We start from the raw sequence: 27,368 nt of genomic DNA, 5'->3' as shown, positions 1-27,368 counted from the left end.
CCCTGGCCAAATGGTCAAGGTGGTCCTCAATGCATTCTCTTAGTATGGGTGCTTCTAGGGGTCTTGCCATTCTTTGGAACCCATTAACAATTTAGGGTCATCTTATTCAACAATAAGCTAATTGGAAAATGTTGCATGTTCTTGACTTTGATGTCTCTTTTACTCTATTCAATGTGTATGGACCTACTTCTACTAAGGAAATGTTGAAAACATGGGATCATATAGCAATGTTGATTCAATCTCAAAACTCCCATCAAGTCATCCTTGGTGGCAATTTTAATGCAATCTTGAATCAAAATGAGAAAGTTGGTGGTATTTTCCAACCCATTAAAACCATTTAGGACTACACTCAATTTGTTGAGAATAATGATTTGATGGATACTTGACCATCTAATGGCAAGTTTACATGGACAAACATGAGATTAGGCTTTGCTCAAATTGTAGTCAAATTGAATATATTTTTGCTATCTCATGATTGGAAATTAGGTAATTTTTTCTTCGATTCAGAGATTTTGTCTACTCCAGATTCTGATCACTTAATATCCATTGACATTGATCAAGCTACACCTATTGACCAAAACCAACATAAGTCATCATTTAAATTTGAAAGTATATGGGTGTGCCACCCACATTTTCTCCCACTTTTAAAATAATGGTGGATTAGTGCCCCCTTTGCTCTAGGATCTAGAATGCACCAATTTGACAGTAAATTGAAATATGTCAAGGAGTAGATCAAAATCTAGAAAAAAAAAGTTTTTAAAAATGTCTTCAAATAGAAAGAGATTGTTAAGCTACAATTAGAGGAGATTCATTGCTCCATTATCAAGTTTGGGATGGACAGTGACACATATGCTAAGCAAAAAGAGTTACAGATTGAATGGGAGGAATTGTGTAATAGGGAGGAAGATTACTGGAGACAAAAGTCTAGGGAAGTTTGGCTACAAAAAGGAGATAGAAACACAAAAAAATTCCATGCTTCTGGCCAACAAAAAAGGGTAGCTAAATCAATTTTCCAAATCTCAAATGTTGAAACAGGTAATATTCTAACCAACCCTCACCAGATCAGAGATGAAGGTGTCAAGCTCTTTAAGAATCTTCTTGCACCAAAAAAAATTCCCTCACCTTTGCCTTCACAAGTAGAGGATTTCATCCAACACATACCTATAATGATCTCCCCTATGGAGAACTCCATGCTCTTGGCTCCTTTTTCCATTCAAGAAATTTGAGAGGTTGTTTTCTCCTTCCCTCTTGACAAAGCCCTAGGTCCAAATGGCTTCATTGTTGGAAATGATAGAAATAATTATAAGAAAAGTTGAGGGAGATTGTTGGAATAAAATATGGAACTAGTAAAGAATGTCCTCAATCATTGTTTTGTCATTGATGTCAAACTTGCTACTTGTAGGGATGACAATTGCTTTAGTGATCCAAATACTATCAATTAGTTGATTGTCAAGGTGGAAGCAATTAATAAGATGTAACTAAAATACCTAGAGAAAGGTTGAAGTTATGATGTTGGAATGAAGTACAAGGATCAACTAAGCCATTGATGAAAGAATGTATTTGATGACATACTACAAATAATGGGCACACTGAAACATATCAAAGATTTAAGGTTTTAACTAATTCTTTTGTGAAGCTCAAACTAAGTTCATTAGAGAGAAGGAGTTAGGCAAGCTAGTAAGAGCTGAGCAAGTTCTAGTTAATGCCGAGTAAACTTCAGATGCCGAGTGGTGCCGAGTAGAATCAAGTGCCGAGTAAGTTCAAGTGTTGAGTAAGTTCAAGTGCCATGTAAGTTCAAGTGCCGAGCAAGTTCAAGTGCCGAGAAAGTTCAAGTGCCGAGCAAGTTCAAGTGCCGAGCAAGTTCAAGTGCCGAGCTGGTATAGGTGCCGAGTAACATAGAGGTGCCGAGCACCAGTAACTCAATAATGTCGAGTTGCTGCATTATTTAAAAAATCAAAGATTCGCTAGATCTAAGCCAACAAGGTTGTTATCTAGAAATCTATGAATTAAAAGAAAGATAAGAATGATGAGTTGGTGGCATAGAACACCATGTAGAACATTTTTAAGATACAAATGGTGAAGTTTCAAGAAAACAAGATATGGGGTAGATACATTGTATCCTACCCAATCAATTTTGAAACCCTAAAATTGAAGAGGGAAAATTGAGTGGTAAAGGAAAATCAGACTTCTATATAAGAAGACATAAGTTAATAAAAAAAGTGAGAGAGAGTGAGAAGGGGACAGAAGGAAAGGAGACAGTGGTCAAGCATAAAAGCATGAAATGCTGAAGAATGTTCCTAGGAGAAGATAGCACAAAAATTTTATTTGTGTAGATGACCACGCAGGTGATTGCATTGACAGAATGAGTTAGAAGACTCAAGGAGACGAAACTTGAGAGGAAGACAAGCCGTCAGAGCTAAAGAGATTAAAAGCAAGCCTAAGGATTGAACTGAAAGTGTGATCTGAAATCTGCAAAGCATGTTGCAAGATCAAAAGACCATTATTGTTACTTTCTAGCAATTGTAACTATAAGTCTAAATCCTATGGACTTAGGTTGGTTTAACAACCATTAGAAAAATCCTTTAACAGGGTGACATTCCAAGTGAATGTTCTAAAGACCTTTAACCGGGCCCATTCCTAACAGTTTGGTGAAATCCTCTAACAAGGTCACATTTAACAATGTGTTGTAAGCCTTTAATAGGGCAGGCTTTTAACAGGGCATCACTTCAGAAGAGTGAGAATCAAGTAGCATGTTACTGGTGGTTTTTTCCAAATTGGGTTTCCACGTAAATCATTTTGTCATGTGTTGATCTTGATTGTTTTATCTTTGCATGTTGATTTACTGTAACTTGCTTATATGATTGATTTAAGTTTGAACAGATGAAAAGGATATGGATTCATTAAAATTAGTAAAAAGGTATTAATAGGGCATTTGGACCTTGAATAAATGATTCACCCCCCTCTCAGTTATTCTAAAGAATTCTAACAATTGGTATAAGAGCCGAACTACTGATTCAGTTTAAAGGGACTACTAGTAGAAAAGATCAAAATGCCAAAAAGAGAAGTTCCCAAGCTCAACAAAGACAACTTTGTTGCATGGAAAAGTTTGATGAAGCTACATCTTGGGTCCATAGGAGATTATACCCAAAATTCAATTGTCACTGAACATGTAGATCCAACAGGTGCTCTTACTGTAGAAGACATGAAAAACAAATAAGAACACAATCAGACAATGCTGGAAATTGCATCTGCACTCAGCTATGCTGAATTTGATGATATCAAAGGATGTGACACTGCATTCAAAATGTGGAAAGCACTATCAGAAATCTATGGAGGAGATCAGAATGTATAAAGAGCAATAAGAGAAAGTCTGAGAGGAAAGTTTGACGACATGAAAATGGAGGAAAATGAGAATGCTGCTCAGTATGGTGCAAGAATAAAGGAAATGGTAAGTGCAATAAGATGCCTGAATGGTCAACTGGATGAGGATACTATTAATAGTAAGTTCTTAAGAACCTTGCTCCCTATCTATGCTATTAGAGTATCAACAATACAAGAACTAAGATGCATACCAGGACATAATCTAAGCTTTGAAGGTATAATAGTTAGACTCACAGCATTTGAGTTATCTAACTTTGACAACTACAAACCTGAAAATGTTGAATATGCTTTTAAGGAAAAGTTATCACTGAAAGATGTCGAACAAGTAAAATAAAGAAAGGAAGAAAAATGAAGTATGTATCTAGTGATAGTAGCACTGATGAGGAAGATGTGGAACAATTGGAAGCATTGCTTGCTAGAAGATTTCACAGGGGCAAAGGAAAATTCAAAGGTAAGATGCCTATCATCTATTTCAATTGCAATGAAGTAGGTCATATTGCTGCAAGATGTCCACAGAAAAAGGATTCCAAGGAAATCAATAAATACAAGAACAGAAGAGATGATGACAAAATAGATTACAAAGAAAAAGGTATGAAGTGTTATATTGTTGAAAAATATTTTGATGACAATGATGATGAAGTTGTTTATGTAGCCATGAAGGACCAATCTGACGAAGAAGAAGCCACAACACTGGTGACTTGTATAAACAAGAATGACAGATGGATCATAGATAGTGGATGCTCACATCACATGATAGGAGACAAAAGTAAGTTTGTCAACTTTACTCAGTATGATGGAAATAGTGTTAGATTTAGTAATGATGCTCCATGTCAAATCAAAGGAAAAGGTTCCATTAAGCTCACAGAATAGATTTCATGTGATAATGCATACTATGTTGAAGGATTAAACTACAATTTATTGAGTGTCTCACAGTTAGGCAATATAGGTTGCAAAGTGGAATTTGAAAACAAAATAGCAAAAATTTATGATACTGATGGTAAACTAATAGGAAAAGGAGATCAAACAAAGAGTAATTTTTTTTACCTTGATATGGATGATGCTTCTTGTCTATTTGCAAAATTTGATGATGAATGGTTATGGCATAGAAGATTATGTCATGTCAATTTTGATAATCTAGTCAACATCAATAAAATGAAGAAAGTCAGAGGTCTACCAAAATTGAAAAAGCTTGATAATATCATGTGCAAACAATGTCAGCTAGAAAAGATGACAAAATCAAGTTTCAAAAGCAAGAACTATACATCTAAAGAGATACTTGAGTTAGTTCACATTGACTTATGTGGCCCAATGGAAATACAAAGCTATAGAGGAGATAAATACATAATGCTATTTGTTGATGACTATTCCAGGATGATGACTGTTATGTTCTTAAAACAAAAATTTGATGCTTTTCAAATGTTTAAGTGGTATGTGGCCAGAGTTGAAAAGGAAACTGGAAAAAGCCTAAAATGTCTAAGATCAGATAGAGGTGGTGAATTTACATCAAAAGAATTTGAGATATTCTGTAATGACAATGGAATCAAAAGACAAACGTTAGCTCCTAGAACTCCCCCACATAATGGAATTGCTAAGAGAAGAAACAGATCTGTGATTGACTGTGCTAGAACATTAATGATGGAAAAGAATGTTGCTCTAAAATACTAGAGAGAAGCTATAAATGTAGCTATTCATACACTGAACCGAGTACAAGTCAAGAAAGGTACAAATACAACACCTTTTGAATTATGGTATGGTTACTCACCCAATGTAAAACATTTCAAAGTGTTTGGTTGCAAATGTTTTATCCTGAAGGATACTAGAAATGGAAAATTTGATACAAAAAGTGATGAAGGTATATTTCTTGGTTACTCCACTAGAAGTAAGGCCTATAAGTGTTTGAATGTTAACACTAACAAAATTGTGGAAAGTGCAAATGTAAATTTTGATGAGCACACAGAAGTCCAAGCTGAAGAACTAAAGAAAATGGAAGAATACAAAACCTTTGTATATTCTTATGAAGGAATGACTGCTGATGAGGATGATGACAATCATTGAATTGAAAATCAACAACAAGTGTCGGTTTCAGTTGATTCACAACCAGTGAATGCCAAGTTGCATTCAGAAGCTGAGTTACAAAATGAAGAAAATGCACAATCTGATTCAGAAGACAGTTAACATAATGAAGAACAACCTGACAATGAAGTGCATAGTGATCCTGAATCCGAAAGATCAAACATGGAAACAAGGACAGAGCCAAGATTCTCCAAATATGTAAAAAGACATCACCCTACTGAATAGATAATTGGTGACAAAGATGCAAGACCAATGACAAGGAATAAACTAAGACATGAATCATGTCTGATTAGCAAATCTGAACCCAAGACAGTATATGGTGCATTATAGGATGATGACTGGTATAAAGCTATGGAAGAAGAAATTGATCAAATAAGGAAAAACAAAACCTGGAGTTTGGTTCCCAGACCAACTGACAAGAATGTGATTGGTACCAAATGGGTATTTAGAAACAAACTAGATGAGAATGGTGAGGTTACCAGAAATAAAGCCAGATTAGTATGCAAGGGTTATGCTCAAGAAGAAGGAATAGATTATGGAGAAACATTCGCTCCTATTGCTAGAATGGAAGGAGTAAGAACTTTACTTGCATATGCTACCTACAAAAATTTCAAAGTCTATCAGATGGATGTAAAATCTGCCTTCTTAAATGGTATACTAGAAGAAGAAGTCTACATTGAACAACCAAAAGGATTTGTTGATGAGAACAATAAGGATATGGTGTGTAAGCTACATAAAGCACTCTATGGTTTGAAACAAGCACCTAGAGCATGGTATGAGAGACTTCACAAGTATCTAGTGCAAATTGGATTTGAAAAAACTGATGATAATAGCAACATGTACATCAAAGCTAAAGAAGGTAAAGACATTATTGTATCTGAAATTTTTGTGGATGACATAGTATTTGGTGGTAAGGAAGTACTGGACAAAAGTTTTGCTGACAAAATGAAACATGAATTTGAAATGTCTATGTTCGGAGAAATCAAATTTTTTGTCGGATTGCAAGTACACCAACTTAAACATGGAATATTTATTACACAATCAAAGTACATCAAAGAAATTCTTAAAATGTTTGGATTGGAGGAATCCAAACCAGTAAGCACACCAATGGCCACAGGAAATAAGCTGTCCAAAAATGATGAGTCAACTGAAGTCAATCAAACAATGTACAAATCCATGATTGGAAAACTACAATATGTTGTGCATAGTAGACCAGACATAGCATTAGCAGTTGGAATAGTGGCTAGGTTTTTTGCTAATCCTAAAGAAAATCATCTCATAGCAGTAAAAAGAATAATGAGATATCTCAAAGGGACTAATGATTTTGGTCTATACTACAAAAAGAATGGAAAATTTGAACTCAATGCATATATAGATGTAGACTGGGGAGGAAACATTGATGACAGAAAAAGCACAAGTGGAGGCGCATTATTTCTAGGCAAAAGGCTGGTTACCTAGACTAGCAAGAAACAAACATGTATATCCCAATCCACTACAGAATCAGAATATGTGGCAGCTGCAGTCAATTGTACAAACATTGTATGGCTCACACATCTATTGAATGGAATGAAAGAAGAAGTAACAAAATCGGTGATATTGTATTGTGATAATACAAGTGCTATAAACATATCCAAAAATCCAGTGATGCATGCAAAAACCAAGCATATCGCAATCAAGTATGATTATGTCAGAGAATTGGTGGAAGATAAACAAGTGAAGTTGGAATACATTCACACAAAGGAACAAACTGCAGATATCTTCACCAAACCATTGCCCAAGGATGCCTATGAATATCATAGAGGCAAATTGGGGGTCATACCCCTAACCCAAGCAATTTAAGGCAACAAGGAAGCTGCCTTGCATCAACAGGAATAAATCATTGAAATATTAATAGGTTGATGCAAAGGATGACAACAGGTACAGAAACTCCAAATCAGTCACAAGCATGGTGACAAAGGGAGAAAAACAACAAGAAGCCAAAGCTTATATTTTGCATGATAAAAATGCTACATCTTTGGCATTTATGTCAAAGAGGGAGAAATATGCAGGGAAACTGATCAAATGCAAAGAAAGAGGGAGATATATATATGAAAGAGGGAGATATATGAGATCAGTAGTGAAATACAACAAGACAACGTATAAAATCTTGGTGGTAACTAAATTGATTACTTGATCAGTTTGGTTTGCCATCAATGCCAAAGAGGAAGATTGTTGGAATAAAATATGGAACTAGTAAAGAATGTCCTCAATCATTATTTTGTCATTGATGTCAAACTTGCTACTTGCAGGGATGAAAATTGCTTTAGTGATCCAAATACTATCAATTAGTTGATTGTCAAGGTGGAGGCAATTAATAAGATGTAACTAAAATACCTAGAGAAAGGTTGAAGTTATGATGTTGGAATGAAGTACAAGGATCAACTAAGCCATTGATGAAAGAATGTATTTGATGATATACTACAAATAATGGGCACACTGAAACATATCAAAGATTCAAGGTTTTAATTAAGTCTTTTGTGAAGCTCAAACTAAGTTCATTAGAGAGAAGGAGCTGAGCAAGCTAGTAAGAGTCGAGCAAGTTCTAGTTAATGCTGAGTAAACTTCAGATGCCGAGTGGTGCCGAGTAGAATCAAGTGTTGAGTAAGTTCAAGTGTTGAGTAAGTTCAAGTGTCGAGTAAGTTCAAGTGCCGAGCAAGTTCAAGTGCCGAGCAAGTTCAAGTGCCGAGCTAGTATAGGTGCCGAGTAACACAGAGGTGTCGAGCACCAGTAACTCAATAATGTCGAGTTGCTGCATTATTTAGGAAATCAAAGATTCGCCAGATCTAAGCCGACAAGGTTGTTATCTAGAAATCTGCGAATTAAAAGAAAGATAAGAATGATGAGTTGGTGGCATAGAACACCATGTAGAACATTTTTAAGATACAACTAGCAAAGTTTCAAGAAAACAAGGTATGGGGTAGATACATTGTATCCTACCCAATCATTTTTGAAACCCTAAAATTGAAGAGGGAAAATTGAGCGGTAAAGGCAAATCAGACTTCTATATAAGAAGACATAAGTTAATAAAAAAAGTGAGAGAGAGCGAGAAGGGGACAGAAGGAAAGGAGACAATGGTCAAGCATAAAAGCATGAAATGCTAAAAAATGTGCCAAGGAGAAGATAGCGCAAAAATTCTATTTGTATAGATGACCACAAAGGTGATTACATTGACAGAATGAGTTAGAAGACTCAAGGAGACCGAAATTGAGAGGAAGACAAGCCGTTAGAGCTAAAGAGATTAAAACCAAGCATAAGCATTGAACTGAAAGTGTGATATGAAATCTGCAAAGTATGTTGTAAGTTATATCACATCAAAAGACCATTATTGTTACTTTCTAGCAATTATAACTATAAGTCTAAATCCTATGGACTTAGGTTGGTTTAACAGCCATTAGAAAAATCCTTTAATAGGGTGACATTCCAAGTGAATGTTCTAAAGACCTTTAACCAGGCCCATTCCTAATAGTTTGGTGAAATCCTCTAACAAGGTCACATTTAACAATGTGTTGTAAGCCTTTAACAGGGCAGGCTTTTAACAGGGCATCACTTCAGAAGAGTGAGAATCAAGTAGCATGTTATTGGTGGTTTTTCCCAAATTGGGTTTCCACGTAAATCATTGTGTCATGTGTTGATCTTGAGTGTTTTATCTTTGCATGTTGATTTACTGTAGCTTGCTTATATGATTGATTTAAGTTTGAATAGATGAAAATGATATGGATTCATTAAAAGTAGTAAAAAGGTATTAATAGGGCATTTGGACCTTGAATAACTAATTCACCCCCCCTTAGTTATTCTAAAGAATTCTAACATTCATGACACTTTTCTTTTAGAGTTGCTCGAATTTTATTGGATGGGACCTTCTAGTAGTTATGGAGGAATCTAGAAAGTTCAAATCTATGTCAAAATATTTCAATTCTACAAATGTTGCAATTATTCCAAAAACCACAAAGCCCAAAAAATTTGCAAACTTTTGTCCAATTTCACTCTACAACCTGACTTATAAAATTATTACTAAAGCCATCTATCTACAACTTCGAAAACTTCTTCCATCCATAATTTCTCCTGAACAAGGTGGCTTTGTTCCTGGTAGAGAAAAAATGGAGGGTGGAATGGTAGCTCATGAAGTTCTTCATTCCATCAAGAATAGTCAATCTTCTAATTTTGTTATCAAATTAGACATGCAAAAGGCCTACGACAGAGTTTGCTGGAACTTCCTTTTTCAAGTCCTTCAAAAAATGGGCTTTGATAAGAAATGGTGTAAGTGGATTAAAGCTTACATTTTTGGGGCTTGGTTCTTAGTCATTATCAATAGATCAGCATCTGATTTATTTCCCTCCACACAAGGTCTCCAACAAGGTGACCCTCTTTCATCGTCTTTATTCATCATAATGAATGAAAACCTTAGTAGGAACATCAAGCATCATCATCTATCTGATAAGTGGAAAGGAGCAAAAATTGAAGGTATAATAATCTCAGTCACACACTCCTTATTTGTTGACGACACACTACTATTTGGTGCCTCATCAATATCTGAGGCTAAACAGATTAAGAAAATTCTCTTGCTATATTTAAAAGTTTTAGGGCAAAAAATTAATCCTCAAAAGTCAAAAATATTCTTATTTTGTACAAACAGGATTATCTTAGACAAGATTGTGCATATTTTGGGGTTCACTAAGGATTTTCTACCCTCCACTTATCTTGGGATTCCTTTCTTTATGGGTTCAAAAAAGAAAGTTTTTTGGGAGGGGGTATATCAAAGAATTAAGAGAAAAATTTCTTCTTAGAAAGTTAGATGGATGTCATTATCTGGCAGAATATTGCTTATTAAGTCAGTCCTTTGTGTAATACCTAATTATTACATGGCTACTATGCAAGCACCGCCTTATGTTGTCTCATAAATTCAAAGACTTGTTAAGGACTTTCTATGGTCAGGAAATTTGACTAATGAAAAGAAACTTCCACTTATCTCTCTCCAAAATATGGCATTTCATCCAACTCTAGGTGGTGCAGGAATTCATGATTTGACAACTAGGAGCAAAGAATTTGGTGGTAAGGTGGTTTGGTAGATGTCTACTAAATCACAATCCATTTGGTGTCAAATTATGCAACAGAAATATTTAGATAACAATGAGCCACATAGAATATTTTCTATGATGGATCCCCCTTGGAGATCAGTCATTTGGGACTTCATGATTGCATCTAGAGATATTGTGCTTAACTACATTTCATGGGAATTAAACTGTGGGGACAAGATTAACTTCTGGGGTGACTCGTGGAATGGCCAACCCCCATTAAATACAATGCGAAACATACAAAATAACATCTCATTTACAAAAGTAGAATGGGGTAACCTTGTTCATTATATGGATGCAATTTGCATCTTCTCAAGAAAATTAATATGAAAAGATCTAGATCAACTCCCTTTAGATCCTCAACATAAACAACAACTTAAATCTATCTTTTCAGAAAGATAGGCTTTTGTATCAATGTTGAGGATTGGTTAATGTGGATCCTGGCCAAAAATGGTAATTACTCAATCAAGGTTACAAACTTCTTCAACAACTTGATTCAAAAAAACCATCATCTCGAGCATTTATGTTCTACTAGAATAAAATAGTACTTCCCAAGGCTGGGTGCTTTGCATGGCTAGCAATCAAGCATAGAATTCTTACAAGTGATAGACTAGCTAGGATGAATATTGCCTCTCCTTTCAAATGCATTTTATGTGGTGAGGAAGATGAATCAATTGACCACCTATTTGCAAGATGTCAGTTTGCATACCAATGATAGATGTTTGTCTTAAACAAATTAAATTACTACTCTCACTACAAAACAATATCTAGGACATTTTCAGGCTTGGCCAATTCTTTACCCCAATGCCCTATTTGCAGGAATCTAGAAATGTACACCTACTCTAGTTATTTGGGCTATTTGGTGGGAAAGAAATAAGAGGATTTTTAGAAAAGAAATATCATCTTTAGAGAAAGTGCTCCAAATCATTGAAAATTTGATATCAAAAGTTACTAATGCAAATGTCAGTAGATGTAGATTTAATCCAGCTATCACTTCCTAGGATGGAAGTATCATTCGGGAATGGAAATCAATTTTCATCCCATTTGGCACTGACACTTCTTCAAAGTTGTAAACTCATACAGAGAGGTCTACAGTTAAATGACAACCCCCTTCATCTAGCTTTGTCAAACTCAACTTTGATGGAGCATCCAGAGGTAATCCAGGACAATCAGGATTGGGAGCATGCATTAGAGACTATATTGGTAAAGTCCTGGCAATCACAATAGTTCCCCTTCCCATAGGAACTAACAATATGGCTGAGGCTCAGTCATTGTTTTCAGGGCTAATGCTAGCTAAGAAAGGGAACTTCCAACAAGTGTAGATTGAAGGTGATTCTCAAGTTACAATCTCCGCTTGTATTAAGAGATAATTATCTTCTTGGAAACTCAAATATGTGCTCCAACAAATTTGGAATATTATTGATTAATTTTAGGAGATCAGAGTTTCACCCACATATAGAGAGGGAAAAAAAATGGTGGATTATCTTTCCAATTTAAGATGCCATGGGATTACAATTTTTACACTAAACCCCTCTACAACTATGGAGCACTACAAAGATTTGTAGAAACTAATGGTCGCTTACCTTTAGAAAAGGAGTTTATTATTTGTGCCAAGCTATTTTTCCTTTTGGTGCCAAGAGACTCTTGGAGCCAAGCATACTTCATGTGTTGAGCATTTATTATGTGTCAAGTCATAGCTGATGTTGGGCATGATAGGGTCTTCAAGGGTTGAGCAGATTCTATGTGCCGAGTTGCCTCTAGTGCCGAGTGTGTTTCAGGTGCCGAGTGATCAATATGTGCCAAGCCATAGCTAATGTTGGGTATGGCAATGACTTCAGGGGCTGAACAGACTATATGTGTGCCAAGAAATTCTTATGTATGTTGAGTTGCTTCAAGAACTGAACATGCTTCATGTGTCGAGTGATCAACATACATCAAGTCATAAGTTGACACCTACTAAGCCAATGACCTTAGGTGCGAACCGCCATATGAGATGTGTCGAGTAGGCTAACACACTTCATGTGTCATGTATAATGTATGTATCAAGCTAGCTGAGCAAGCTAACACACTTCATGTGTTGTGTAATGTATGTGTCGATCCTGCATCAATATAGGTGTCGAGTTACTATTGATGCCAAGCTAGAATTCTCATTGTTGCTGAGCTGTTTCAAGTGTCATGTGTGCTTTATGTGTTGTGTGATCAATGTGCCAAGCCTGCATCAATATAGGTGCCGAGTTACTACTATTGCTAAGCTAGAATTCTCATTCCTGCCAAGCTATTTTAGGTGTTGAGTGTGTTTCATGGGCCAAGTGATCAATATGTGATGAGGCACAGTTGATGTCGTCCAAGCCAGTAACATTAGGTGCCCAATGTCATATTTGTTGAGTGTGTAAGTATGCTTCATGTTTCATGCAAACTAGTAGCCTATATGTGCTAAGTAAATTAGAATAGTACATGAGTTATCATATAGCTACCGAGAGGAGTCAAAATTCTTATAGGGGTTGAGTTACCTTTGGAGCCAAGTTAGAAGCCAAAATACTTCAAGTGACACGATGAGTGTACTTTATGTGTTGAGTCATAGTTGATGTTGTGTAAGCTAGTGATTTCAAATGCTGAATGGGTTATATGTTTTATGTGATCTACACGTGTTGAATTGTGGATGATGCTGAGAAAACTAGAATGTCATATGTGTTGAGTACACTATAGTGGACATTTTGATGTCACTCGATGGTCACTATGCATTATCCAAATTGGGCATTGAACATTTATTGAAACTTTCATAAATTAGGCTCCCATGTGTGAGATTAAGGAAAAATCATGATAAATCTTCATCATTAAATAGAAGGCTAATGTTAATTGAGTATGATCTTTTTTTAGTTTGGTCAAGTGGCATTTTGTACTTGGAAAAATTAATTTCAACATATACCACTACAGATCAAATTGCTCAATCTTCAATTTTTGGGCACGTCAAATTTGTACTTTGCCCTTCTCAATTTGTAACTGATTTTTGATTTAATGTACCCTATTTATTGCACATGAGTGCAGGTACTCCAAGGGATTTAGTTTAAGGTGCAAAATGGATTTCAATCTAATATATTTATCCAGCTTGTTGTGTTTACCATTCAAATTTCTTTCAACATGTCATCTCCACAAGAAGTATGTGTGGAATGTGAATCTTGTCATTAGTTCCATCGCAATATCTTGCCAAAAAAATTTAGAATTAGGCTTCATCTAGCATTGGATGAAGATGCAATTTCTCACTCTCTTGAAGATGTGGTTCTGGATAATATGTTTATTGTACACTCATATAACATCCGACGTGTGATTTGAACCATAATTGGGGAGGATCTTTTCTCTACATCTACAAGGAATGTTTTATTCCCTTCAACTTTGGTCTCCATATTTCTTTCCAATACCATGGACCTTCTTCAATCTTCGTCGAGACTGGAAATTATCACCATTAAGGTGGTTCAACCATAATTCTAGGCTAATAATAAATTGAAATGTCCGATGCAGAACTATGATTTGTGGGTTAGTAATTCCCTAGTTGGTGGCATATTTTCAAGAACCGTGCTCATGAAGAGCCATGAAGCCATGATAACCTTTGAAATGATGTAGAAAACCTTTGAGAAGTACAACACTCGGTTCCTTTTCAAGCCCTGCAATTCAGAGCTCATGCTCTAGGTTTCTAGTTGACTAAAGAGGTGAAGAAAATAACTTTTGCTTTGATTGATATTTTGGAGATTCCAATTTCTAATGCTTGAGCAAAAGTTGCACAAGTGAAGAAACCTTCAGCCATCCCAACTCATTCGGTCAATGAACCTGGCATCTAGTCCTTCTCGACTTTCAAAGATCCTAGTCTTGGTCACCATGTCTCAGCAGAAACTACTCAGCCTTTTCTTCTAGATGTCACTATACCTAGTGGTTGGGACATGCCTTCATCCACTGGTTTCTCTGCCAACACTTTCGATGTTGCTGCTGAGGGCCTGAGCTTAGGTTGGGACGTTGTTGTTGCTAAGGGCCTGAGCTTGGGTTGGGATGTTGCCCCTATATCACGTCTAGATTTGGGATGGGACTTCTCTTCAATGGTTGCTCCCAGTGAGGAGATGGATGAAAGATAGCACAGTGGTATCTTTCTATCTTGTTGGGCTTTTTTCTCCTCACTTTTGACATGGTTTATAGAATGTTGAAAATCTTTTTTTGATTGAATTTGAGTCCACCATGCCTGTTATGTGATGAAATTTTGTAAAACTTGATAGATTTTGAAGTTTGATTGGTTGTTCATCGATATAGTTAGATTGTAAGTATCGATGTTAAGTCAATTGTAAATATTGTGACGATACTAGGTTTTCTTTCTGGTTCTTTCCCAATTGAGCTCTTGAACTAGTTCTTACTTTATATACATATATATCTAGTGGCTTGTCCACTTTTGCCTAAAAAATAAATAAATTTTTTTTAATACTTTTTCTTTAATATCATTTTTTTATTTTTAAAAAGAATATTTATGTTTCTCTTTATCTATTTTCATCTCTACCTGTGATAGTATTCATAAAGGGACTTCCACTATCATTCATTAAGGTTTAACCTTCATCCTATATCATTATGAATTGCATCTTTTTCCCCAAAATAATTACTTAATGTCCTATCATGGAAATCTTAGTAAAAATATTGGCCCACCTCACAACTTAGTGTTCATATACCGAATTGAAAAAAATCCATTTCCCTCTAAAAAGAGAAACCCTATTTATAGAAACATAGGGAAAGTTGTAAAAGAAATTTAAATAATGAGCCTCTAGAGATTACACTCCTAAAATTGACCTAGGAGAAATAACAATCCTCTATTCCTAAGCTTTCTCACTAAGCATCAATGAACATTAAAATTAAATGTCCAAGAAACAACAATATCATTATAGACCTAGATAAGATTGAATTTACAAAGGAGGATGAAGAAAATGATGAAGCTAATAAATAAAAAATAACCTTGGAGAAGGACACTTTGTGCACCTCATTGAAAAGGATAATAGGGGAGAAAATGTATTATGAAGAAAGGAATACTAAATATAATTGATTTATTTTTCTCTTAGGGAATAATGCATGTATGTCAAAGAGATGATTTTCTTCATATGTGTTGCATTAATGACTATGTTTTCCATTGATGTAAACATATCAATTTTCTTGATAGTTCGGCTAGAGTTGCAGAGGAAGATTCATTTGGAGAGGTTTATGCTTAGATATGTATGTTCTGTACACTTACTCTTGGAAGAGAAATCAATATTTTGTTCTAATTCTATGGCTATGAGTGTGGAAATAAATATGTAGGTTTTCATGTGCTACATACATTTTTATGGAGAGGCTAAACATCATTCAATGGGATTGGATTATGGCAGAAAACCATGTTCAAGATGTTTTGGTTAGTGTGGCAGAATCAAATAATCATCCAATGAAGATTTGGGAAATTTATTCAGCATGATGTTCTAAGAAAGCTAACTATTGTTAACAGTATTTGGGAAGTGTTATTTGTAATGTAATATATCAATAAGGTCTTATACTATCCATTACAAATTGAGATTGCTAAAGGATGACTTAATACTTGTTTTAGCACATGGTATAGAGATGGGATATTTTTGTGTGGTTAAGTTTTTAGTGTAGCTGGTTCTTGTTTATGCAAGCTTGAATATTATTTTTTTATGATTAGAGTGGAGATTAATGTTATGAATATACTCTGAAATTCAAAGGAGCTATATTGGAAAGGGAGTTGATGTTTAGTCAATTAATGCACTTAGACATATTACCCTAAATATTGTTTAGTGAAGACAATCTAGAGGTAATTTGGATAGTGAGTTCATTTTATCTCCCTTTCAACTCTTAACAAGGTTGGCACAACTCCTAACTAGGTTTGAATCACCTGAAAAGGATTCAAAGTCTCCTAGAAATGACTGATTTATCTAATTATATTTCATTGGATCCTATAGAGTCAATCATTTTACAAGGAACCTCTAAATTAGTACATTATCTTGTGGGCATATTTGCCACCATGGTCTTCCCTCTAATCATGGGTTTCCCTAGTTAACAAATCTACTATTATTGTACATGGTTATCTTTCTATCATTGACACATCCTTAAATATTATGTTTTAGATTTGATAAAGTTTTTAAAAAAAAATTTAAGCACATAACGAACTCACCCTCCCTACACATCCCCCCTGCCTAGTTATCTTTGTGGACTTTACTTTTTAATAGTTGGTATCAGAGCATCATGTCCTTGAAAGAAACTTTTAACAACTTAAAGGAGCTCCATGATAGCCTCTTACTTCAAAAAAGATAGTATGAAGTTTTATGGAGAGAAATATGACAATTGGAAGGAAAAGATGAAAACTCACTCAATGTGGATTGGTCCATAATTTTGGTTGGTTACACTCAAGGAGAAGGATATAATAGTTGAAGATAAACCTAACTTGTGTGAACAAAACAATAAAGATATATTTATGCAAATAATTCTTCCTAAATAAGCACCCTTGTCAACTCCTCCAAAATCTAAATATGTTGCATGTGAAATTTAGTTTAAATTTCATAATATAGTTGAAGGTGATGAATATGAAAAGAATTCTACATTGTAGAATTGGATATGCATGTGTCAAAGTGCTAAAATATAGGAAGACGAAACTATAAGAGAATAATCTAGTAGGATTGTATTTGATATTATTGGAGGCAATAGAAGTTTTGGTGGAACTAAGATAGAAGATGAGACTATGTGGAAGATTTTGAAATCCTTGACACCTTATTACCACTAGAAGGAACAAATGATTGAATAATTAATTCCTTGCATACATAAGTTTTCTAGAAAATCTCTTCTTGAAAATTTATAGGTATCTAGATTATGGATGAAGCAAAATGAAATATTACCTTGAGTTGAGGCTACATTTATACAAACACTTACAAGAAGTGTGAGCACAAGTAGAGATTAAGTTAGATAATTATCAATAAAACAAGAAGAATATAAGAATTTTAATGCAGGGCTTTCATAGCTTATGAAGATGGAACCTAAAGATATAAAAAATCATTATTTTTTAGACATGTAAGGAACTCGGTCATTATTCATCTAAATGTCCTAAGAGAGAAAAGAAGGTAAAGCCTTAAAAATCTAGAATTCTAAAAGATTGCTTCTTTTTTAATGTAAATGATGAACTTGAGTTTAAGAACATAAATTTTCTAGATAATAGTGATAGTGAATATGATGAGATAGGATCTATTCCTATTAAGAAATGAAATCTTGAGAAAGAATAATAAATAAAATAAAAATCCTTAGTATTACATGTTGAAAAGAAGAAGTCTAATTGGATTATAGATAGTGTATTTATTTAATTATGTCACCTGAGATATGAATAAGTTTGTTAAGTTCAATAGTTATGATGTAGGAATAATTAGATTTATATATAAAACTTAGCGTGTCACGTTAGAAGAAAGGATTTATTAAATTTCATGTAAATAACAACACTTAGGATGTTTAATTTGTGGATATATCAAACCATATTTTTTGAAGTCTTGGATAGCTTGTTGATAAGGGATATTAGTTACAATTTATTGAGAAGACTTGCATAATCAAAGACAAAGATGATACAATAATTTTTTGTTTAAGACACTAGAGGCATGTAAAATTGTTATGTGATGTATATCATTTATGTTTAGCATTGAAAATACATTTATGCTTATAGTCTTTGTGCCTTTTCTATTTTTTATGTATTGTGATACTTATGTAATGTACTAAGGTTTTATTTAAACTAGGAATATGTGACCCTAAGAATGTTGCTTCTATACATTTCATATAATTTTGGTTTTATATATTTTAGTAGGGTAGAGGCCCAAGGTGAGTGGATCACTATAGGTGTTGGGACCCAAATGTGGTCACTAGAGGATCCTATGTAGTAGAAATAAGAGCCCTAAGTAGGTTGGCTCGACATATGAGTTTATAATCAAGTAGAAAAATTAATTAAATAAATTTTATTAGGGGTTTGGGTTAACACATTAATCAAGATAAGTGATATTGGGCCACACATATCTTGTTGGAGAATTGGGGCCATATGTCATCTAGTATAAGGCCTTTATGTGGTAGGGTGACAATGGTTTAGTAGGTTGATCCCAACATTAAGGAAAGTGTAATAAGTCTACATATGCCCTATTGGAGTACTGGGACAATATGTCATTCTATATAAGGCATGGATGTGGCAGGATGACATTGTTATGAAGGTTGATCCAAACATTTGAGTGGTATGCATTGACACTAACTTGGATATGGTAGAACCCTTAACTTTGCGTTTTCCTCTAGTTGTCCATTTTATTGTGACTTTATTTTGGGAATTAAGTTTTGTGTGGCCTTATGATATAATTGTACTTAGATTTTTGGGGTATAAGCCTTAGATTATGTTAACACCTATGTGGATCATGGTCTTATATCCTAGCTCAGGGGAGTGGGCCATTTATGGCTCTAGGAGGTTGGATGGTATTTTTTCTTTGAGGTATTGATCAAGTTTTCATGGACACACACACACACATGTGTGTGTGTGTGTGTGTGTGTGTGTGTGTGTTGATACTTGTTGAGTAGTTATTGAATATTGATTCTTGAAGTATATTTGTTGCATTTCTCTAGAAGAAATCTATGAAATATTGTAATATAAAATCTTTAAAAAAGAACAAGCCGTATGTATATGTATCATGAAATAAAAATATATGTAATAAGGGTAAAGGGTATCTCTAGGAGAAATAAAAGGAAATATGAACATATTATATTATTTCAAAACATAAATGAAGTTAAGATGATGCCATAACATTTTATATTTTGTATTTAGATGAATTTATGATGAAATAAAGAAAAATCTACTCTTAATATGTTATTAGTGAATAGAAGGTGATTTGGTTTACATGTATAGTTAATGGTTTAAATCTATTTCATGTATCTTTATGTCATATTATGTACATCCATTTGATTGTAATGACTAGGAAGTCAGTTCCTAAATTGGAAAGGGATATTAGGATGGATAATGTATTAAACTATGAGTAGATCTAATACTAATAGATGGATAAGCTTAAGTAGTAAGGATGAAATGTTAGAAACAAAATTAAGTAATGTTGTTTAACAGTGACATAGGGAACTTCTTAGGAGTTAACATCTATGATTAAGTAAACATAGCAAGAAAAAGATGTTAAAAAAATTATTCACCAAGCTTCATATCAATTTGTGTTATCCTTTCAAGTTTCCCTGGCAAGGCATTTCAACACATTTCAATTAAATTTCACTTTTTAAGAGAAACATCAAAAGAGAAAGAAGTTAGATCAAAGTATGTTAGCACAAAGGAGAAGATAGTATAGATGTTTACAAACCCTCTGGCTAAGGATATGTTTGAGTATTTGAGAAGAATTATTTGGGTGATGCACCAACCTTCTTTAGAGTAGTTGATGTAGAGATTGCATTGTCTTGGTATGAATTAGAGATCTATTCTTTTGTCTAGATTGAATGCTTGATGTTTCTCCAATGGGAAGTATTTGTGCTTGAGTTGAGTTATTAAGGACTATTGGTAAAGGTATTAAATATATTGAATACATCATGATGTCTAAATGATATACTTTATGGGTTGTAGGGATGTGGAATAACATTGGATGTAGTATGGGATACATCGAAACCTATTACCATTTGCTTATTGTTGCAAGAAGATATCAGAAAAGAATGTGACCCATAGTGTAATATGCAATGAATTAACATTCCTTCTATGTAGCATGCACTATGTGGAAGTTGTCTGATGATGTTGGTTGAGGTCACTCTCTATGGAATTAGAAAAATTAAGAAAGGATATCACCCCAATGTAAGTGCATATGTTTGTACACTACCCAATGTAATTGTTATCTTAATTGTAATTGGACCGAGTTAATATATTATAGTTAACCAACAGTAATGCTTTGAGGATATATTAAAGAACTCATACAAGAGGAGAAAATGAGCTTTGTCTGACCTTCAAGGACCAATACTGAATCTTTTAATTTCATATGAGGGGATATGTATGTAGAGTTTCTAGAATGAACCCTTGAGATGTTATTGTAAATGTAATGCATGATTTTTACCTAAGGAATTTAGCACCTCTTAGTATAAATATTTTATGATAGAGTACGTTGTCATCATTATGATGATTGAAAAAGTTATGGAATTGACACTTCTAATCTAAAACAAAAATGACTTGATCACTTATGTTACAGTTAAAGAAAATACTAACAAGAGAAATAGATGTTACAGCAATGTACAAAAAGAAAATCGCTATTAACACATAAAAGAAAAATCCTAATAACAGCTAATCATTTTACAACATTTTATATACAAATTATAGTTAAAATCAAAGGGGTTATTTTAATTCGTTCTACCATCGTACACATTGTAGGCCATCGCGGAAAAAGATAAAAGGATAAATTCAGTAGACAAGACTCTTTTTCAGCTATGTAAGGCACAGGGACTACTTACTTCGAGGCGAGCCGATTTCCTCGGCCAAGACACCTGAGCCCAATTAGAAAAAATAACTGTTATTATCGATAATAGTAAAATTCCAAAAAGAACCTTCAACATAGGAGTAGCCTAATGAAGCAAACTATGTCCGAAAGTTATAAGTTACCTTCTTGCCCTTCTGATCTGGATACGTAATCACCCTGTTGCTCTGCAAGTCTCGAAGAATAAATGGTATTTAGTACCTTAATGATTATTAAAGGTGAAGATGAAGTGTAAGACTATTATTAACGTTTTGGTTATTGAAATACGGTACAATATTGGAGAGTAGTTCCATACTAATTTTTCTTCGGAATGTGCTGCCAATGGTTTCATGATGTTCTGCATATTGAGCAACTACGAGCTGATATATCAACGATTGCTGCATGCTCTCTAAATCCTTCTTACACGCAGAGATTTCGGTTTGGTTCCTTGAAGAAAAGATGCACCTGTATTGTCATTTATGTAGCACTCCATTTAGTGTAGCATTACCAATAAAGCGAATTCTACTGGGAAAATTAACAAGTTAGAGAATTTGTAGCTCTTACCTGCATAATCCTTGCGATTGTATGATAGAGAAACAGCATGCTGCACTTTTGGCTATGATAGTTTTGGCTCGGTTTACAGTGCTTTCCATTTCTTCAGGTATTTCGGGCAATTTAGTTAACCTCCTAAGAGACCTTGCCACTGTATTAACCAACGCCAGTAATTCAATACACTCCTTATCAACGCGTTTTGTTCTCTCAATGTTGTTAATCACTGCTGCTACCACCAACAATCCCGATGCAGCCCAATGAATCTTCCCCATTACTGCAAATATATCTCCAGCCGTACTCATCAAATCCTCAAACTTGGTGGATTTCAACTACAAACATCGATTCATTTTGTAACATATTTAAAATTACAAAGTTAGAACACATTAAGTTTAGAAATCAAGACTTAGTATGTGATATTTAAGCGATTACAAAAGAAATTAACTATATATGCAAGATCGTAGAAGTACCTTATCGAAAGCGGTTGAGGAAACACGAGACATGGAGTTGATCCCTTTTGAGGAAATGTAGATCCCAGTTGCAATAGTTCCCAGGCTCTCAGACCAATGACTCTGCAAGAAAGGATGAGTCTATAGATAATGCCAATAAAGATCTCTTGAACAAGCGAAATCAGTCAATTTGACTATTTAACATCTACTTTAGAATTCAAGTCTTAGCGTGTGGTTTAAGCTGTCTTGAATAAAACACGCATAAACCTACAATATGATTTGTAAAGTATATTAAACCTGGCTTCCGGCCTGGTGCAAGAAACTATCTATTTGGTTGGAAAGTTTTTCCAGGAGCTGTTCGTCATCAAATGCAGTGCCAAGAGGCGCATGGTCGTCATCATCAGATTCATGAGAAGGTCTTGAATTGCTCGTCTTGGGTGGCGCAACGTCTTTTGAAGACGGAAGGCATCCCAATATTGAGCTTGACCATGCCATTGATTTGTTCTCTCTTTTGCTGGCCATTCAGGCCGGATGGGGCTAAAATAACTGTTGGGCTGAATACATAGATTGAGGTGTATTCAGTCCCATTAATGAGTGCAAACTATCAACGACTGCTTCTGCAACGACAGACTGGTCTCACATCGACTGCTTTTGGTCTGATATGACACCTCGTGTATCACGCGGCATCTCGCACTTTGCACTTTAGCTACGGTGTTTGCATGTGCAGAAACTTTCGGTGGATAAAGTGGACCGATAGAATAAAGAAAGGGATTTCTCGATAAAGCTGTATGTTTCTCATCAATATGGAAAATAATCTAGATAAATCTATGACGCTTCTAATCTATATGAATTTTTTTTTAAAGCATTGGGATATCGAAATGTATGTTTGTAATTAATATGAATAAGAATTTAAAGCGCTGGTATGTCGTTTCTAATCAACATGAAAAAGAATTTGAAGCGTTTTAAAATGACAAGTTAAAGTACATGGAATGTTATTTGAAGTTCTAAATTGACTGATCTTAAATATTCTTTCTTTTTTTGTCAGACTTAAAATAACATCTATTTTAGATATTTTCCATTAAAATAACAAGGAAGGACAAATGAAAGAGACAATGGGCATGGTGATAAATGTGTGAATGAGAGGCTTCACACAGGGCACTCCCACACACAACAAATAGTGTCAGCATTTGTGCAATGGCTAGAACAAGGTCGAGAACATGAGCTTACCTTCCTCGAGATGCAAAAACAACCCTAACAAGACTAGTTTGATGTTGGATTTGGAGTGAAATTATCTTTCAAGGATTATGTGGATTTACAAATGAGGTATTCTAAGAGGCGAGGCCTTTACAATGATGGCATTAAATGAAATATTGGAAAGATAAACCTATCATAATTTGATGAATCTAGGAATACATCAGCATGAGCATGGGTTAAGAAGGCATATACATACTTCCAACTCATCCCCATGCCAAAAGAAGAGGCAATAAAATTTATGACACTTCACTTGGAGGAAATTACTTAGTAATGGTGGCACCATAGGATTGACACCCTCAATCATGATCGAGTCACTTTATATTCAGATTTCATGGAAAGGATCCAAAGTTCAACTTCAAGGAATTGGCACAACTAAAAAAAAAAGGATCAATGGAGAGCTACATCACATAATTTCAGAGACTATCAGTACTAGCGACATACATTTCAAAGAGAAGACTAGTTGTCTTATTCAAGGATGGATTGGCTAAGCCCTTAAAGGGTTGGGTGAAGGGTTTTAACCCCAACACACTTGTGGTAGTAGTCAAGATGACATAGGACATGGAAACATTGACTTCTTCTTCCAAAAGTTACACACACACAAGGATGATCTGTCACTCTAAAGGAGAAAGACAACAAGCCCCTTGTAAAGAAGCAATCAATGGATGAATCAACAAGACACGATTTTAGGAGGAATCTTTTTTTAATTGTAAAGAGTCATGGAAACCATGAAACCAATTCTTAGGCAAGGGGAAGGTCCATTACATTAAGGTGGTGTTAGACAAGGATAAGAATGAGGAACTAGAAACCAAAGAAGATGATCAACAAGCTTCCAAAGAGGATAACATAAATCGTGCAAAGAGGATTTTTGTGTTAGTACTCAAGGAGGTACCATCACTCCTGTTGGCACTCTGAGGTATTATATTTTCAAATATGAGGAACTATCCAACTAAAATGGGTCATAGTCTTGTTGGATAGTGGGGCCACAATCATTTTTATTAATTCATCACTCACAAAACAAACAAATTTGGCTATTGGGTCACATGTAGGATTCTAAGTCAAGGTAGCAAGAGGAAACCTCCTATCATGTGCCCATGTGGTACCAAAACTTAGACTTACCATGGGGAGGCATACAGTGATAGAAGGTTTCTTTATGATAGATTTAGATGACATGGAAGTCATTCTTGGCATTTAGTGGATGAAAACTTTGGATGAGTACACACGAAGCTTTAGAAGAATGGATCTTTTATTCGAATTGAATGGAAAGAAGGTAGTCTTGAGGGTAATATCAAATGGAGGTTCGAAGGAAATCTTGGCACAATAGATGGAAGTTATTTTTTGACATGATGACATTGTCTAGGCAATACATTGTTTAATCTCATCAAAAAAAATGAAGGGGCAACAGATTGACTACCAGGGTGGTGGGCTTCACACAATATTAGATAAGTATAGTATGATCTTGGATTACAAGCCCCCTCCAAATAAGCAATCAATGGACGAAGCAACAAGACAAGATTTTAGGAAGAATTTTTTTAAAAAAATTTGTAAGGAGTCATGGGAACCATGAAACCAATTTTTAGGCAAGGGGAAGGTCCATTACATTATGGTGGTATCAGATAATGATAAGGATGAGAAACTAGAAACCAAAGAAGATGATCAACAAGCTTCCAAAGAGGTTAACATAAACTATGCAAAGAGGATTTTTGTGCTAGTACTCAAGGAGGTACCATCACTATTGCTGGAACTCTAAGGTATTCTATTTTTCAGGTATGAGGAACTATCCAGGAAAAATGGGTCATAGTCCTATTGGATTGTGGGGCCACATTCATTTTTATTAATTCATCACTTGTAAAATAAATAGAATTGGCTACAAAGGCACATGTAGGATTCCAAGTCAAGGTAGTAGGAGGAAACCTCCTATCTTGTACCCATGTGGTTCTAGAACTTAGACTTACCATGGGGAACCATACAGTGATAAAAGGTTTCTTTGTAATAGATTTGGATAATAGGGAAGTCATTCTTGGCATTTAGTCGATGAAAACTTTGGATGAGTACACGCAAAGATTCACAAGAATGGAGTTTCCATTTGAAGTGAATGGAAAGAATGTAGTCCTAAGGGGAATATCAAATGGAGGTTCGAATGAAATCATGACACAATAGATGGAAGTTATTTTTTGGCATGATGATATTATCTAGGCAACACATTGTTTAATCTCATCAAGATTGATGAAGGGGCAACAAACTGACTACCAGGGTGATGGGCTTCATGCAGTATTGGATAAGTACAATATGATCTTGGATTACATCCCTCATGGCATCCCTCAACATTGAGGCTTTGAGCACACCATTGAGTTGGAGGGAATAGCCATACTAGTCAACACTACATCATACTACCATCCTAAAAGGTTTAAGGATGAGATAGAAAAAAATGATCAAATAACTCTATAGAAAAGGGATGGATCAGGCCCAGTTCCAGTACTTTTGTATCATCGGTAGCTCTAGTTAAAAATAAGGATGAAACCCTCCATATGTATGTGGATTACCATGCACTAAAGAAGAAAACCATAAAAAGTAGGCATCCCATTCTTAGGATCGATGAATTATTGGATGAGTTACATGATGCAACCTATTTTTCCAAAATAGATCTCTATTCTAATTACCATTAGATTTGCACGAGGGAGGAAGATGTGGAGAAGATTTCCTTTTTTTGTTATTATGACCATTATGAGTTCTTAGTCATGCCATTTGGTCTGTCCAATGCTCAAGCTGCATTCCAATCATGCATGAACTAGATATTAAATGAACAACTGTGAAAGTTCTTATTAGTGGTTTTTGATAATATACTTATTTATAGTAAGATATGGGAGGAACATTTGAGACATTTGAATGAAGTACTCGGGATCATGGAGTCACAATCACTATTTTCCAAGAGATCCAAATATGAATTTGGAATGACAGAGATATTGTATCTAGGGCATATAATTAGTGCTCAAGGGGTTTAGGTACACTAGGAAAATATTCACACCATTTTGGATTGGCAGCCACCCAAGGCTCTCTTTGATCTTCATAGATTCCTTGGATTATGAAATTATTGTAAAAGGTTTGTTAAGAGGTTCTCACAACTCAGATGACAAATCCAACAAAAAAGGGATCTTCTAATTGAGATGAGAAGGCACAACAGATATTCGACTAGTTGAAGGAAGTTATGAGTTCATGTCTTGTGTTGGCTCTCCCTAATTTCAGTCAACCCTTCATCTTTGCATGTGGTGCATCAAGAGAAGATATTGGGGTAGTGTTGATGTAGGATCATCACCCTATTACATTTGAGAGTTAAAAGCTATATAGAGAAGAGTGACTATACTCCATCTATGACAAAGAGATGTTTGCTAACATGTACACACTTATGAAGTTTTGACAATATCTCGTCGGAGTAATAATTTTCATATACATAAATCACAATAGCTTGTTATTTCTAGGAGAAGAACTATTTGAATGAATGACAATAGAAGTGGGAGAGTAAAATCCAAGAATTTGACCATGACATTGAGTATGTGAGGGGAACAAATAATGTAGTAGTTTATACTCTCTTGAGGAGGCTTGTGATATGTTCTTTGTCCTAAATTTTAGGAGATTGGAAGGAACATCTCTTGGTTGAATACTCCAAGAACACATTTTCCTATTAGTTGATGGATGGTCAAGTACAAGATGATAGGTATACAAAGTGGTAGACAATATCATCTACTACAAGGGAAGGATCTATCTAGTTCCTAAGTCAAAAATGAAGGAGAGAATTCTGAAGAAGGCACATGATTCACCATTGGCTAGAGACATGGGATATCTAAACACCTATAGGAAGATCCAAGAATGGTTTTCATGGAAGAGCCTCAAGAATGATGCCTTGCAGTATGTACAAGAATGTTCTACCTACTAACAAAATAAATATGATCACACCCTACTAGCAAGACTTCTTCAACCATTGTCAATCCTTGATTAGAATTGGAAATGTATCTCAATGGATTTCATCATTGGGATACCCAAGGTTTAGGGAAGGA

The 27,368-nt window shown here is 34.9% G+C and overlaps 1 protein-coding gene across 1 annotated transcript in view; it reads right to left on the bottom strand.

The window, feature by feature from the left end:
* The window catches only part of LOC149547737 (uncharacterized), a 150,166-nt gene extending 127,497 nt beyond the window's left edge, over nt 1–22,669 (bottom strand). The window contains exons 1-6 of the mRNA XM_089791805.1: nt 22,363–22,669; nt 22,087–22,188; nt 21,632–21,948; nt 21,384–21,532; nt 21,214–21,255; nt 21,066–21,098 (exon numbers count right to left, since the gene is read on the bottom strand). Coding sequence (XP_089647931.1) covers nt 21,066–21,098; nt 21,214–21,255; nt 21,384–21,532; nt 21,632–21,948; nt 22,087–22,188; nt 22,363–22,587 — 868 coding nt within the window. The 5' untranslated portion in view covers nt 22,588–22,669. The remainder of the gene's footprint in view (nt 1–21,065; nt 21,099–21,213; nt 21,256–21,383; nt 21,533–21,631; nt 21,949–22,086; nt 22,189–22,362) is intronic.
* Nucleotides 22,670–27,368: the final 4,699 nt, after the last annotated feature.

This window comes from Cupressus sempervirens, chromosome 7 (assembly GCF_028749045.1).
Source record: "Cupressus sempervirens isolate cs-2001-9-10 chromosome 7, ASM2874904v1, whole genome shotgun sequence".
Classification (NCBI taxonomy): domain Eukaryota; kingdom Viridiplantae; phylum Streptophyta; class Pinopsida; order Cupressales; family Cupressaceae; genus Cupressus; species Cupressus sempervirens.
This window is presented reverse-complemented; position numbering and strand designations above follow the sequence as displayed.